Source organism: Tachyglossus aculeatus, chromosome 14 (assembly GCF_015852505.1).
Source record: "Tachyglossus aculeatus isolate mTacAcu1 chromosome 14, mTacAcu1.pri, whole genome shotgun sequence".
Classification (NCBI taxonomy): Eukaryota; Metazoa; Chordata; class Mammalia; order Monotremata; family Tachyglossidae; genus Tachyglossus; species Tachyglossus aculeatus.
Genome location: NC_052079.1, coordinates 51223272 through 51238895, shown reverse-complemented (window position 1 = coordinate 51238895; position 15624 = coordinate 51223272). Strand labels below are relative to the sequence as shown.

General features: G+C 44.3%; 1 protein-coding gene and 1 non-coding gene across 2 annotated transcripts in view; both read left to right on the top strand.

Moving 5' to 3' along the window:
• The window catches only part of ENTHD1 (ENTH domain containing 1), a 74056-nt gene that overhangs the window by 36094 nt on the left and 22338 nt on the right, over positions 1 to 15624 (top strand). The window contains exon 5 of the mRNA XM_038756715.1: positions 7418 to 7541. Within this exon, the coding sequence (XP_038612643.1) occupies positions 7418 to 7541 (124 nt within the window). The remainder of the gene's footprint in view (positions 1 to 7417; positions 7542 to 15624) is intronic.
• On the top strand, positions 7120 to 7190 carry TRNAV-CAC. The gene has a single exon. It is a non-coding gene; the product is annotated as a tRNA-Val (tRNA).

Below are 15624 nucleotides of genomic sequence, written 5' to 3'. Positions count from 1 at the left end.
AACTGGTGCTTGGAAAGGACCTCTAAGGAGCTGCCTTGAGGCCCCGTCAGGGCCGGGAGCCTTGATATACTTCCAATCCGGCAGAGGCTCTGGGATCTATGGCTAGTAATTCCTGACAAATCACCTAGCCAAGGGCTTAAAACCATTCAACCGGCTGGTTGGGAAAGGGCTACGCAGGAGCAGAATCACTGCCACCCTAAGCTCAAATAGTGCTCCCTTCTCCATGGGTCCTTGAGGGCGGGCTTTGGACCTACAAAGTATGTCTGCTGATTTGCAGCGTGGCTCAATGGAAAGAGCACGGGCTTTGGAGTCAGAGGTCATGGGTTCAAATCTCGGCTCCACCAATTGTCAGCTGTGTGACTTTGGGCAAGTCACTTAACTTCTCTGGGCCTCAGTTACTTCATCTGTAAAATGGGGATTAAGACTGTGAGCCCCCCGTGGGACAACGTGAACACCTTGTAACCTCCCCAGTGCTTAGAACAGTGTTTTGCACATAGTAAGCACTTAATAAATGCCATTATTATTATTATTATTATTATTATTATTATTAGTTTTATGGCATTTGTTAAGCAATTACTATATGCCAGGCACTGTTCTATGCTCTGGGGTGGATACAAAGTAATTATATTGAACACAGTCCACATCCTACATCGGGTTCACCATCTAAATCCCCATTTTACAGATGAGGTAATGGAGGCACTGAGAAGTGAAGTGATTTGCCTAAGGTCCCACAACACACAAGTGGCAGAGCCGGGATTAGAACCCACATCCTCCAACTCCCAGGCCTGTGCTCTATTCATTAATGTTTGTCCTGGTGCAAAGTAATACGGGAGTGGGAGTCCTCCCTTCTTTTCCCCGCATCTCCCCCACCCCCCACTGATTAACCCTAACTAAACTTTTGTTTCTATGGTATTTTTAAAGCATTTCCTATGTGCCAGGCACTGTACTAAGTGCAAGGTAGATGCAACTTGAAAGGGGAAATTTTCAGGAGTTCAAGCATCCCCATTCTCCACCCCTGCCCCCGCCTGCCCCTCCCACCCCCCATCTCTACAAAAGGAGAATAGGGCTTGTTCTTGGTAGAAAAGGACATTTCATAAGACTTATGTCTCTAATTGTTTAGTCAGCAAGGGCAAAGCAGGCAAATACTACCTTTTAAAAAAACAGTTTGGGATGAAATCGGCTTTAATTAGTTCATTTTTCTGAACACGAGGAGGAAGTTTGCCTCAAAAAACAACACATAAAGCTCTTAACAAAATAGAACTCTCCAGTAGGGCAGCTCCTGGCTAAGTGACATTTTAATTCCTGAAGAAGTCTTTCATTTTTATTACCTCTAGATATAAATCTGTTTATTCTGAACTTTAGTTGTTTTTCTCACTGAATCTGCTAATTAACAAAGCTATTTGTGTTCAGTAAGGGGCTTTCAACCCCCCTCAAAGCTCATCATTATCATCATCATCATCATCATCTTCTTCTCATTCTCATTTTCCCTTCTCGTATTCGACTTGATGCTACAATGAGGTGGTGATGTCGAATTTTTGGTCACAATCATTTCCATGGCAACAGATAGGCATGTGAGTTGGTTCAGACAAAATTAGAGCTGACCGCCAACCTTCCGTCTAGTCGGGAGCTACTGAGTGGTTTGGGGTATCTGAAAAGGCCCGTCAGTCCTGCATTGCGTCTTTGGTCCCACTCACTAACAAGAAGGAGAGCGATTATGACAGTATTAGTCACTCATCTTTAAATATGACGGACAATCCTCTACGTTCCAGCTACTGAGGTCATTCTTAGGGTCATCCTTAATTACATATCTGTGGCAGAAGAAGAGTTGGAAAATGGTATGTTGTGAGCCCCAAATACAAAATTGGCTCAGTGCAGGGATGAGCAGGTGAAAATATGTTGGCTAGTTTCATCATCATCATCATCATCAATCGTATTTATTGAGCGCTTACTATGTGCAGAGCACTGTACTAAGCACTTGGGAAGTACAAATTGGCAACATATAGAGACAGTTCCTACCCAACAGTGGGCTCACAGTCTAAAAGGGGGAGACAGAGAACAAAACCAAACATACTAACAAAATAAAATAAATAGAATAGATATGTACAGGTAAAATAAATAAATAAATAAATAGGGTAATAAATATGTACAAACATATATACATATATACAGGTGCTGTGGGGAAGGGAAGGAGGTAAGATGGGGGGGATGGAGAGGGGGACGAGGGGGAGAGGAAGGAAGGGGCTCAGTGTGGGAAGACCTCCTGGAGGAGGTGAGCTCTCAGTAGGGCCTTGAAGGGAGGAAGAGAGCTAGCTTGGCGGATGGGCAGAGGGAGGGCATTCCAGGCCCGGGGGATGACGTGGGCCAGGGGTCGATGGTGGGACAGGCAAGAACGAGGTAAGGTGAGGAGATTAGCGGCGGAGGAGCGGAGGGTGCGGGGTGGGCTGGAGAAGGAGAGAAGGGAGGTGAGGTAGGAGGGGGCGAGGTGATGGACAGCCTTGAAGCCCAGGGTGAGGAGTTTCTGCCTGATTTCATGGTTACTGCAAACTACAACATTCCTTACAGGTAGGTCAGATGCACAAAGGCAACTGCCCTGGACTTTGTGCTAATGGCTGGGCCACTGAACTGACCAAAGATATCATGTGGGTATGGATTTCTGTGAGCCCCAGGGTGGCACTGCCTCCAGCTTAACTCATCCACTGTCTCATCCTGATTCCAAGACTGTTCCAGCCTGAGAGGGGTTTCTGCTGGCAGGCCAGGGGGCCCAGGGGTTGGGAGGGGAACCTGCCCTAGTCTCTAAACAGTGCTACTGACTGGTGAAAACCTCAAACCAAGCTGGAGGAGTTTCTAGAGCTGGAGGTTGGTTGGTTTGTTTGTTCGTTTTATGATGTTTTGTTAAGCGCTTACTATATGCCAAAAACTGTTCTAAGTGCTGGGGTAGATATAAGTTAGTTAGGTCAGACACAGTCCCTTTCCCACACAAGGCTCGTGGTCTAAATAGGAGGGAGACCAGATAATCCCCATTTTGCAGTTGAGGAAAAAGGCACTGAGAAGTTAAGTGACTTGCCCAAGTTTACGCAGCAAGGAAGTGGCACAGCCAGGATTAGAACACAGGTCCTCTTGACTCCCAGGCACAGGCTCATTCCATGAAGTCATGCTGCTTCTCTGGAGGTAGCCTGCACCAAGCCTGCACCAGAAAAGCAGCAGGGCCCTAGGGAAATAATAATAATAATAGTAATAGTAATAATAATAATAGCATTTGTTAAGCACTTACTATGTGCAAAGCACTGTTCTAAGCGCTGGGGAAGTTACAAGGTGATCAGGTTGTCCCACGGGGGGCTCACAGTCTTAATCCCCATTTTACAGATGAGGGAACTGAGGCACAGAGAGGTTAAGTGACTTGCCCAAAGTCACACAGCTGGCAATTGGCAGAGTCGGGGTTTGAACCCATGACCCCTGACTCCAAAGCCCGTGCTCCTTCCACTGAGCCACGCTGCTTCTCCAGAGCAGGGAAAAAGCAGGGACCTGCAAGTCAGAGGATTTGGGTTCTAATTCTGCCACTGTCAACTGCCTACTGGGTTATCTCGGAGAAGCAGCTTGGCTCAGTGGAAAGAGCCCAGGCTTTGAAGTCAGAGGTCATGGGTTCAAACCCCGGCTTTCAGCTGTGTGACTTTGGGCAAGTCACTTCACTTCTCTGGGCCTCAGTTACCTCATCTGTAAAATGGGGATTAAGACTGTGAGCCCCCCTAGGGACAACCTGATCACCTTGTAACTTCCCCGGTGCTTAGAACAGTGCTTTGCACATAGTAAGTGCTTAATAAATGCCATTATTATTATTATTATTATTATTATCTTGATCGAGTCACTTCACAGTCACTCAACCCCATAGCACTTAAGTACATATCATTAAATTATATATTGGAAATTATTTATTTATATTAATGTCTGTCTCCTCCCCTAGACTGTAAACCCATTATGGGTGGGGAACCTTTCAATTAACTCTGTTGTATTCTCCCAAGCACTTAGTACAGTGCTCTGCACTTAGTAAGCTCTCAATAAATATCATTGATTGATTCACTTCCCTGGGGCTCAGTTTCCTAATCTGTAAAATGGGGATTTAATACCTAGTCTCCCTCCCTTGTAGACTGTGAGCCCCATGTGGGACAGGCGCTGTGTCAGACCTGATTAACTTGTATCTACCCCCGTGCTTGGTACAATGCTTGGAATAGGGAGCCCTTAACAAATGCTGCCATTATTATTACATTTAAAACAGGGCTCTGCACACAGTAACCACTGAATAAATAGCATTGACTGATGGATTGATTGAAGAGGTCATCCTCCCAGGCTGCTCCAGACTCAGGTCTGGATTTGCACTGGGAAGTAATTCCATCCTGGTTGGGAAAAGGCCATGCAAAGCATTTACAGACTGCTCCAGCCCTGGACTTCCACCTCAACTACCCGGCTTCTGTAGCCCAGGGACAAAGCTGCCTTCAAGCAGCAACCTAATAAAAGTCTGCCGCAGGGACAGCGGTGCGGTGGCAGAGCTGAGTGCCAGCGTCACCTTGCTGGAGAGCTGGCACCCGCCCTGGTCCGGCCCAGTGCTCCAGCGAACTCTGTTTTCTGGTAATCATTTGCCATCATCAGCCAAATGTCTCATTATGCGGTTATTAAAACTAGCAGCTCCCTCCTTGTCCTCAAGGTTTGGCTTTGAACGGGCTGCTAGTGTTGCTGCAACATGGGGTGGGAGTCTAGGGGGGGGAAGGAGAGAGAGGAAGAATGAGGAAGAGAGAGAGAGGGAGGGAGAGAGATGGAGAAAGAGGGACAGAGAGATGGAGAGATGGAGAAAGAAAAGTGAGGGAGAGAGAGAAGGGTGAGGAGGAGAGGTATAGAGGAAAGATCCTCTTATTAAAAGTGACATGTGACCCTGCAAAGACAAGGGCTGAGGTAGAGGCAGTGGCAAGGAGAAGACGTGGCATGGAGAGGAAAGCTGCAAAGTGGATCAGGCTGAGGAAACCGGGAGCCGACAGACTCGAGGTTAGGGATGGTGGCACTAAAGGAGTCCTGAACCCTCCAAACAGAAGCCCTCAGAGATTCAATTCTCGCCCTGACTAAAAGGAAACAAAAAGAGGACATGTATCCGCTTTTCTTGGCGGCGCCAGATCCTTAAAGACTTTCCAAGGGGAAGTCTGTATTGATACGCAGGATGATTTGTCATCTCCTTATTCTGACTTGGTCAATTTTAGTTTTATTGAGTCTTACTCTACCACGTGAAGCAGTTAGAAACCAGAAGAGGATTTTCCAAGTAAAAGAGCTGAGGGAGGGGACGAACAAGGGCTAGTCCTGAATAAATAGAAAGCAGATCAAAGTGGCAGTTCAACCGAAACAGAAGAGAGTCGAGGGCGGTGACTCATTCATTCATTCATTCAATTGTATTTATTGAGCGCTTACTGCGTGCAGAGCACTGTACTAAGTGCTTGGGAAGTACAAGTTGGCAACATATAGAGATGGTCCCTACCTGACAGTGGGCTCACAGTCTAGAAGGGGGAGACAGAGAACAAAACAAATTAACAAAATAAAATAGAATAAATATGTACAAGTAAAATAGAGTAATAAATGCATACAAACATATATACATATATACAGGTACTGTGGGGAGGGGAAGGAGGTAAGGAGGGGGGATGGGGAGGGGGAGGAGGGGAAGAGGAAGGAGGGGGCTCAGTCTGGGAAGGCCTCCTGGAGGAGGTGAGCTCTTAGTAGGGCTTTGAAGGGAGGAAGAGAGCTCAAGTTTAAGCTCAAGTTTAAGACTCAAGTTTACTGTGCGGAAGGAGGCAATGGTAAAACACTTGTGTATTTTTACTAAGAAAATTCTATGGATACACTACCGGAACAATTGCAGGTGGAGGTGGGGCGGTCTGGGACGGTTGTGTCCATGATGCCGCTATGGGAAGCAGCGTGGCTCAGTGGAAAGAGCATGGGCTTTGGAGTCAGAGGTCATGGGTTCAAATCCCCGCTCTGCCAACTGTCAGCTGTGTGACCTTGGACAAGTCACTTAACTTCCCTGTGCCTCAGTTACCTCATCTGTAAAATTGGGATTAAAACTGTGAGCCCCCCGTGGGACAAACTGATCACCTTGTACCTTGTAACTTCCCCAGCACTTAGAACAGTGCTTTGCACATAATAAGCGCTTAACAAATACCATTATTATTATTATTATAGGTTGGAAATGAGTAGACAGCATAAGACAAGTTCTAGAGGAATGTAGCCAGCCTGAGAGACTTATGATAAGTAAATAGCCCCCTACAAGCCCCAAGCAAGCACTCAGTAAATACCACTGATGATGATCATGAGGCACTCAGGTAGAGTAGCAGAGAGTTCTAGGAACTTGCCACCCATGCTTAGCAAATGTCCCTTCAGCCTGATTTCTAGAAGCCACAGTCTTCTTGTGCTGAAACTGTGAGCACCTGAAACTGTGGGAGGGGGAAACACCTGCCAGTGAGAGTTCCACAGAACATAACCTGGTCCTGACTACGTACTAGGCCATTGGGCTGTGATGGGAACTAGCTGAGTCAAATTAAACAAATGCGATGCCCTGCCCCAGGGGCGTTAGAGTCAAAAACAGGCAACCTCACATGAACAAACATTAAAGCATAGAGAGATATGAAACAGCACGGCCTCGTGGAAAGAACGTAGGCCTGGGATTCAGGGGACCTGGGTTCTTATCCTGGTGCCTCCACTTGTCTGCTGCGTGACCTTGGGCAAATCACCTAACTTGTCTGTGCTCAGTTCCCTCATCTGTAAAATGGGGATTCAACACCCATTTTCTCTCTTGCTTAGATTGTGAGCCCCATGTAGGACGGGGACTGTGTCCGACCTGATTATCTTCAATCTACCTCAGCTCTTAGTACAGCGCTTGGCATGTAGTAAGCACTTAACAAATGCTACCATTATCAGGTTATCTTCTTGTCCACTTGGTGAAGTGAGGCAGTCAAATGAATATTTATTGTCCAGTAGACTGTAAGCTTGTTGTGGGCCGGAAATGTATCTACCAACTCTATTATATTGTACTCTCCCAAGCTCTTAGTAGAGTGCTGTGCACTCTCAGAGTGCTGCCTCCTCTCAGAGGGGGATGTAGCTCAGTGGTAGAGCGCATGCTTCACATGTATGAGGCCCCGGTTCGATCCCCGGCATCTCCAATTATGTTTTCCCCCTTCTAGACTGTGAGCCCACTGTTGGGTAGGGAACGACTCTATATGTTGCCAACTTGTACTTCCCAAGTGCTTAGTACAGTGCTCTGCACACAGTAAGCGCTCAATAAATACGATTGAATGAATGAATGAATGAATGAATGTGCACACAGCGAGCACTCAATAAATACGATTGATTGATGGATTGAATTTTTTACTCTTTCCTTTATCGTCAGGACCTGATCATATTTTATGATGATGAAGCAAAAGCTCTTTGGCCACCAAGATCTCCCGCCAACCTCTCGTCAGCATCAGAATTGTCCAGAGGACAGCCAGAAATGCCTTATTCCTGGGACTCAGGTAACATGGTGAAATGAGGAGGTCGCCAAAACAAGAGCAATAGAATCACCAGGAAGGAATTTCCTCCTAGCTTGAAATGTTCATTTCACAAAATGTAAATGCTGCCAACTCTTATTTATATGTGGTAGTGGGGAATAGAGAAGGCATGGATAAATCCAGAGAAAATCCCCAAACCTCATTTTAAACTTTAATTTAATTTCCCCTCCTCACAACCTTTCATCATTCAATCTATCAGCAGTATCTACTGAGTCCGTACTGCGTGCGGAGACCGTACTAGTCCCTTGGGAAAGTATATTAGAATTAGCCATCAAAATCCCATCCTCAAGGAGTTTACAATCTGGCTGAAGAGACAGACACTAAAGTATATTACAGAAAACATGAAATAATAGTCTGTATAAAATACATACATAAGTACTATGGGGTCGTGAATACTTAAGTGCTTAGGGGTGACCTTGATTCAGTCATTTAACTTCTCTGTGCCTCCATTTCCTCATCTGTAAAATGAAGATTCAATACCTGTTCTGCTTCCCCCTTCGACTGTGAGGCTTGGGTGGGAGAGGGACTGTGTTGGACTTCATTACCTTGTATCTACCCCAGTGCTAAGTACAGTGCTAAGCACACAGTACACACTTAACAAATACCACAATTATCATTATTATGATTATCATCATTAAATGGTGTGAGAGTGCTAACATAGTCCTTCGGGGATATAGAGTGGGGAGATTAGAAATGAATTGGAGAAGTTCTCCTGGAGATGAAATTTTAGAAGGGCTTTGAAGGTACCCTCCTGGGAAGCAGCATGGCCTAGTGGAAAGAGCGCAGTCCTGAGAGTCAGAGGACCTGGATTCAAATCCCGGCCCCACCACTTACTGGCTGTTGTGACCTCGGGCAAGTCACTTAATTTTTCTCTGCCTCAGTTATCTCACTGGCAAAATGGAGATTCATTTTTACCTTCCTACTTAGAATGTGAGCCCCATGTGGGACCTGATGATCTTGTATCTACCCCAGTGCTGGGCTGGGCACATACTCAGTACTTAACAAATACCACAATTATCACGGATAATGCTGTGGCCGGGTGGATAAAAAGGAGGAAAAAGTTCCAGGAAGTGGAGAGGACTGGGACAAAGAACCAGGAGCAGGAGAGGTGAGAAGGAGGCTCAGTACCTCAGTTTCAGATAGCTTGAGAGGAATGAAAAGAGCAAGCTGTAGTGTAGAGGGAGAAAGTAGCTGAAAAGTGGGATTCAGAGAGCTGATTGACTGTCTTAAAACCAATTGCCAGGAGTTTCCTCCTGATGTGGAGAGGAAGGGGTAACCACTGAAAGTTTCTGAGGGGTGGAGAGACGTGCAGAAAGATGTTGTAGAAAAAAGATCCAAGGAGCAGAGTAAAATATGGACTGTAGAGGGGAGAGATTGAAGGTAGGGAAAGCATGATAAAAGGTGATGCAGTCATCAAGCCAGGATATGGTAAGTGCTGTGACCAACATGATCGTCATTTGGATGGAGCTGAGAGGGCAGGACCTGAAAGCGCTGTGAAAGAAGAACTCACAGGATTTGGCAATTGACTGATTATGGACGTTGAGAAACAGGGAGGCGTCAAGGTTCTTGCCAAGGCTGTGGGCTTCAAAGCTGAGCATGATGCTATCGTTGTCAACTGTGAGGGGAAATTTGGTGGAAGAGAGGGTTTGGGAGGGGAAAATATGGAGTTTCATTTTAGTTATGTTGAGCTTAAAGTGTCGGCAGTACATCTATGTAAAGATTCCCCTCTTAATAATAATAATGATGGTATTTGTTAAGTGCTCACTATGTGCAAAGCACTATTCTAATTGCTGGGGGGATACAAGGTGATCAGGTTGTCCCACGTGGGGCTCACAGTCTTAATCCCCATTTTACAGATGAGGGAACTGAGGCACAGAGAAGTTGACTTGCCCAAAGTCACACAGCTGACAATTGGTGGAGCGGGGATTTGAACCCATGACCTCTGACTCCAAAGCCTGTGCTCTTTCCACTGAACCACACTGCTTCTCTGTCTCCCACACCTTAAAATCACCCCCAGGGAAAAGGCTATCTTTCCTAGCCTTAGCCCTGTCAATTCTAGGGGAATATACTGCTGTTAACTCACAAAAAAATAACTGTCCCCTCTACCAACCATAGACTGCCAAATGAACCCTTGTAGAAAGCTGACTGCTGAAATGTTGGCATGATTAGAAAGCCGGCAGCCACTCAAGCACAAAACACTGGCGATATGTATTGTTAATAGGCAGGGTTTAGGATTAGCAATTTGATCCCTGGAGTCCCTGAAAATCATATCACTGGTTGCACTTGAATCCGAAATCTAATACATTTCCCTCTGGTTTAGGATTAACAATTTGATCCCTGGAGTCCCTGAAAATCATATCACTGTTTGCACTTGAATCCGAAATCTAATACATTTCCCTCTGGTGATAGATGACTGTGACTTCTCACATGAGAATCCATGTATAGGAACTTTTGAAATGTCAATTCTCCAAAGGTTGCTACAGATGGAGATTAGTTCTGTCCTGCCAGCTATCGTGATTGGTTTCAACACCCAATGTTGTTATCTGGAATTTCTTATAAATATTAATGAGTAATTCCCATTGGCTGTGTAGACAGCAAAGCCAAACATTTAACTTCATGCTTCCAAGAATTAATTCCTGGAGTAGTAGAGACCGAGCTTAAAAATGACCAGGGAAAATTTGGTACCCTTCCCCAGTTATCCTTTTTTTAGTGTAGCCTGGAAGGAAGGAGTACTTTCAATCAATCGTATGTGCAGAGCACTGTGCTAAACTCTTGGGAGAGGACACTATAACAGAGTTGGTAGACACATTACTTTGATATGGTGGGAAAGAAAATCACACATATAAAACCTAAAAATTATTTCAGGAAAAAATTGAGGTTTGTTTAGTGCAATCTGCCTGCCCTTAATTTAAAAAGGCTTGGTGGAGAAGCAGCGTGGCTCAGTGGAAAGAGCCCGGGCTTTGGAGTCAGAAGTCATGGGTTCAAATTCCGGCTCCGCCAACTGTCAGCTGTGTGACTTTGGGCAAGTCACTTCACTTCTTTGGACCTCAGTTACCTCATCTGTAAAATGGGGATTAAGACTGTGAGCCCCCCGTGGGACAACCTGATCACCTTGTAGCCTCCCCAGCGCTTAGAACAGTGCTTTGCACATAGTAAGCGCTTAGTAAACGTTATCATTATTATTATAGTTTGATTTCTTTGAGTTGTAATTAAGTTGTGAGAACTGACATATTTCTGTCTTCTATTTTCAATATTTCTGGGCCTTCCTTTTATATTTCATTATTACTTGGTCTTTAGATGAAAACAGGCTCTTTATTAGGAGTGCATTTACAACAATTTCGCTATCACTGAAGTCACAAAAGATGGTCCTTGAACCTTTTTTTTGCTATTCTAAGTAGATGACTCTGACCTCTGGTGGGCAAAATCTGTAGAAGCCAAAGGGTAAAGAAGAGTTACGTTTTCCAATCTAAAGATGTTTAAAAGGCAGCAGGAAGGTCATACTGAATATAGAACCAGAAAATGGAAATTATTTTAGATTTTTAAATTTTCAATGCGGCATTAGTTTCTTTAAATTTAGTAATATGAAATATCAACAATAGCAGGTTCTTCATACGGTAGTTTATGCTTGAGAAGCAATTCCTTTTGTAAAAATCCAGTTAATTTCATTATTTTCCCCCTTCCTTTCCTTTCAAAAATACAGTATATGAAAAGGAGATAATATAATCTGTGTAAGTATACTGTGTGATATGTATATCTTTCTAAAATGCCTACTATGCAAATGGGAATAAAAAACCCTGAAAAAAAATGAAGATTCTTTTTTTTTTCCCACTGCTGCAAATTTAATGTCAGAGTCAGAGCTGCCTGCAGTAAAAGCCAATTAAAGAAGGGAAAGACTAGAAAGCTGTAACTACATTTAAGGATGCCACCTTGTTGTATTTATCCTTCAGGGACCAAATTATTGCACCACTTTGATGTTGCATTTTGAATTCCCAAATAAATAGAGATATACTCCTGAAAATCCAAACTCATTCCAAGTAGCTGTCCCAAAGAATGTTCCACATGTTTAATGGGGGCCTCTTCCATAAAAACTCCCCTCCCGATCCATTTTCCACCAAGGGGGTTGATTTTAATCTAAACTGAGGTGTTATTTGTCTTAAACTGGCTTTTGGCTCCTTCATCTGCACAAATGCAATTCCTGACTCCGATCTGAGACCACAAGATATGTGGCACTACGACAGTCATTTCGAAGAAGAAGCCAAGCCAAGGAGTGATTCAGAATGCGCAGTTCTTTCTTTTAAATTCATGCTAAGGATCAGAACGATTGCAGATGGAGGTGGGGCGTTCTGGGAGAGATGCGTCCATGGCGTCTCTGTGGGTCGGAGACGACTCCATGGAATAAGACAAGTCAAAGGATCAGAAGCAACGTGGCCTCGTGGAAAGGGCCTCGGAGTCGGGAGACCTGGGTTCTAATTCCGGCTCTGCCACTGGCGTTGTGTGTAACCTGTGCTCTGTTGTCTGTGCTTGTTTCCTCATCTGTAAAATGGCAATTAAACACCTGTTCTCCCCCACATCAGTGAGCCCCATGTAGGTCAGGGACTGTGTCTGATCTGATTTCGCCTTTGCACTTGGATTTCTACCCTCCATTCTCTCCACCTTCAGCACTTATGACCTCTTCTGTAATTTATTTTAATGTCTGTCTCCCCCTCTAGACTGTAAGCTCCTTGTGGGCAGGGGATGTGTCTGCCAACTCAGTTGTACACTCCCAAATGCTTAGTACCGTGCTCTGCCCACAGTAAGTGCTCAATAAGATTGATTCATTGTTCAGCACAGAGCTTGTCGTGTAGAAAGTGCTTAACAAATATCATTATTATTACTAATAATAAAGGCAACAAACTAAAATAATTTGTAGGTAGGAAGGAAAACAGGACAGGTACATGAATTAGTGTCTACGTAACAGGGTTTGTAACGTTTGGGAAATGATGTGGGAGGGTATGAATACTTAAGAGTTTAGGTGGCACAGAAGTACTGAAGAAACAGATGAGGGGTTATAACCTGGGGAGATTAGAAATTTGATGAGGAAGCCCTCTTAGAGGAGATGTGATTTTTCAAAGGCTTTGAAGATGTACTCTTCCAAGTGCTTTGCTTTTTATGTTGCCAATTTGTACTTCCCAAGCGCTTAGTACAGTACTCTGCACATAGTAAGCGCTCAATAAATACGATTGATGATGATGATGATGCTTTGTACAGTGGTTTGCACATGGTAAGTGCTTGATAAATTCAACTGACTGACTATGAATGAATGAATGGGCATTGCTGTGTTTTTTTTGGGATATGAAGCGGGAGGGAGTTCTAAAGATTGGAATAGTGGGTTAGGTAGGTTAGGCCAGAAAGTTTTCATGGAATGAAGGAAGGATGTGAATTAGTGAAGTGGAATAAGGGGAGTATGGCATTTGTTTCAGATTAGAAGCAGGAAAAGGCAAAGCGTGCGTGATGAATGCCAAGTAGATGGACTAAGATAATAATAATAATACTTATGGTATTCATTAAGCGCTTACTATGTGCCAGGTGCTATAGTAGGCTCTGGGATGGATACAAGCAATCTGGTTGGACTCTGTCCCACATGGGGCTCCCAGTCTCAATCCCCATTTTATAGATGAGGTAACTGAGGCCCAGAGAAGTAAAGTGACTTGCACAAGATCACACAGCAGACAAGTGGCAGAGCCAGGATTAGAACCCATGACTTTCTGATGCCCAGGCCCATGCTCTATGGAGTACACTAACTAGGTCCCACGACTCCTTCATCTGCAAACAGTTCTAGTGGGTGGTCACGAGCATCAGGACAAATCCCTTGGTGCTGCTGACCCGCAGACATCCAGAGAAGGTGGCCCCTACTGCTTGATCTTCAGTTGGTCACTGGTGTAATGGTTCATTGCCTTTTTGGGTATCAACCATGGAGCTGTGTTTCTTGGGCTGCCCTGTGGATAAGGCCCTGTAATCAACACATCCTTGGCTGCGGGGAGGACTTGCTGGAACTCTGCCTCAGAGGGATTGCTTAGTATCTGCAAGAGAAGCAGTGTGGCCTAGTGGAAAGGTCACAGGCTTAGGAGTCAGAGGACCTGCGTTCTAATTCTGGCTCCGCAACTCATCTGCTCCGTGACCTTATACAAGTCACTTTTCTTCTCTGTACCTCAGTAACCTCATCTGCCAAATGGGGAATAAGACTGTGAGCCCTATGTGGGACAGGGACTGTGTTCACTGCGATTATCAAGTATCTACTCCAGTGCTTAGTAGAGTGCCTGGCACATAGTAATCACTTAAATACCATTTGTAAAAAGAAAAAGGTGAGCCTTGGAACTTCACCTCTCCATCTTTACTCATTACAATTTGTTATTTGAGGCCCTAAGGGAAAAGGCTTCAACCTGGACTTTACCACCAGGAAAGTTGAATTTTGTGAATTTATCTCCCCGTCTCTCTTTCCCTCCTTCTTCCGCTCCTACCCTGTTTCCAGTCCTCATCTACCAGCTTCCACCCAAGTGTAGCAAAAACCAAACTGATTCTGGGTCCCTACCTCCAAACACCAAGGAGAGGTTCCCTTCCTTATCCAGCCTGAACGCAGAAGGGGGTAGGTGATGAGAGTCGCAGAAGAGAAAATTGGGACTAAGCATATGGAAGGTGTAGAGGCTGGAAGAGACTATAGAACGAAAGAACAGAAGTCGGGGGTCATTTTGGAGGATGGAAAAAAAGAGAAACAAAGTGACGAGTCTGCAGTCTTTGTATTGGGGAAATATTTGATATAGCTGAATGGTAACCACATATCCCTAATAGCTCCGTTTTTAAAAGTTTAATTCTAAGCACAAAAATTTCATTTTCAACACAGTCACGCCCTTGATATAGAATTTTCGAGTTCTAGGTCTGTGCTAAGCAGAGATCCCTAAGCCCACCGAATAACATGGCTGCAGCTTGGTGGAGTTTGTAATCTAACTAATCTAAAACTAATAGGCCATTTTTAATACGCAGTGACAAACTGATATCGGTGTAAGCTGCTTGATTTTAGTTGCAGAAACAGCAGTTGAAACATCCAAGGAAGGCTGAGAAATAGGACACTACCTTTAAAAGTCTGAAATATTTGACTCATTTTGGGGGGAAGCAAGTGAGGTATGACTAAAATGGCAGTTACTAAAAGCATGACACCGGCAATCTTTAATCCTTTTCTCTGAGCAATCGAAGTTCTTTCACCTAATTACTCATTTTGGATGGTGGGTTGTCCACAGGATATTACAGTGACCTGTCTGAGTGTTCCCTTGTAAAAAAAAAAAAAAACAACATAAGAAAATCATGACTCCGGGTCATGTCTGCACCTGCCAGAATCTTCTTGCAGAAGATTTGGGGTAAGGTCTGGAGTTACTTTTGAGTTTCTTCTCTTGTTGTTTAAAGTCAGAAGTGTTCTAGAATCAATCAATCAATCAATCATATTTATTGAGCGCTTACTGTGCGCAGAACACTGTACTAAGCGCTTGGGAAGTACAAGTTGGCAACATATGTAACCTGAATTCCCTGTAGCTAGTAGGCTTCTTCCAAAATTGCAAAATTGCAACAGTGGCTCTTGGCTTTTTTTTTGGTCTTCTTCAAGCTGCTTCCCTTATTCCATAAATCAGACTAAACACCAGAAAACCAGACAAAATAGACAAGGCAGTGCCTGACCTAGTTGGTTAAGAGCAAAATGAAATTCCCTTTCTTCCATTCTAATGGCTTAATAAGATTAAAAAAAAAAACTGGTTTAAGACTTCACGGTTACAGTACAAAATTATCTAAGCATTCAGTCAGCGGTATTTGAGTGCTTACTGTGTGCAGAGTTGGGTGCACACCAAGCAATAGGATTGGTAGACATGATTCCTGCTCACTAGGAGCTCGGAGTTTAAATGGGGAGAAGACATTAAAATAGATTACAGAAAGGAAAATGGCAGACTCCAAAGCTATGCACATAAGTGCTGTGAGGTGGGGGTATTTTGTAGACAATAATTAAAGGTTTTTGAGGAGTGGAGAGATG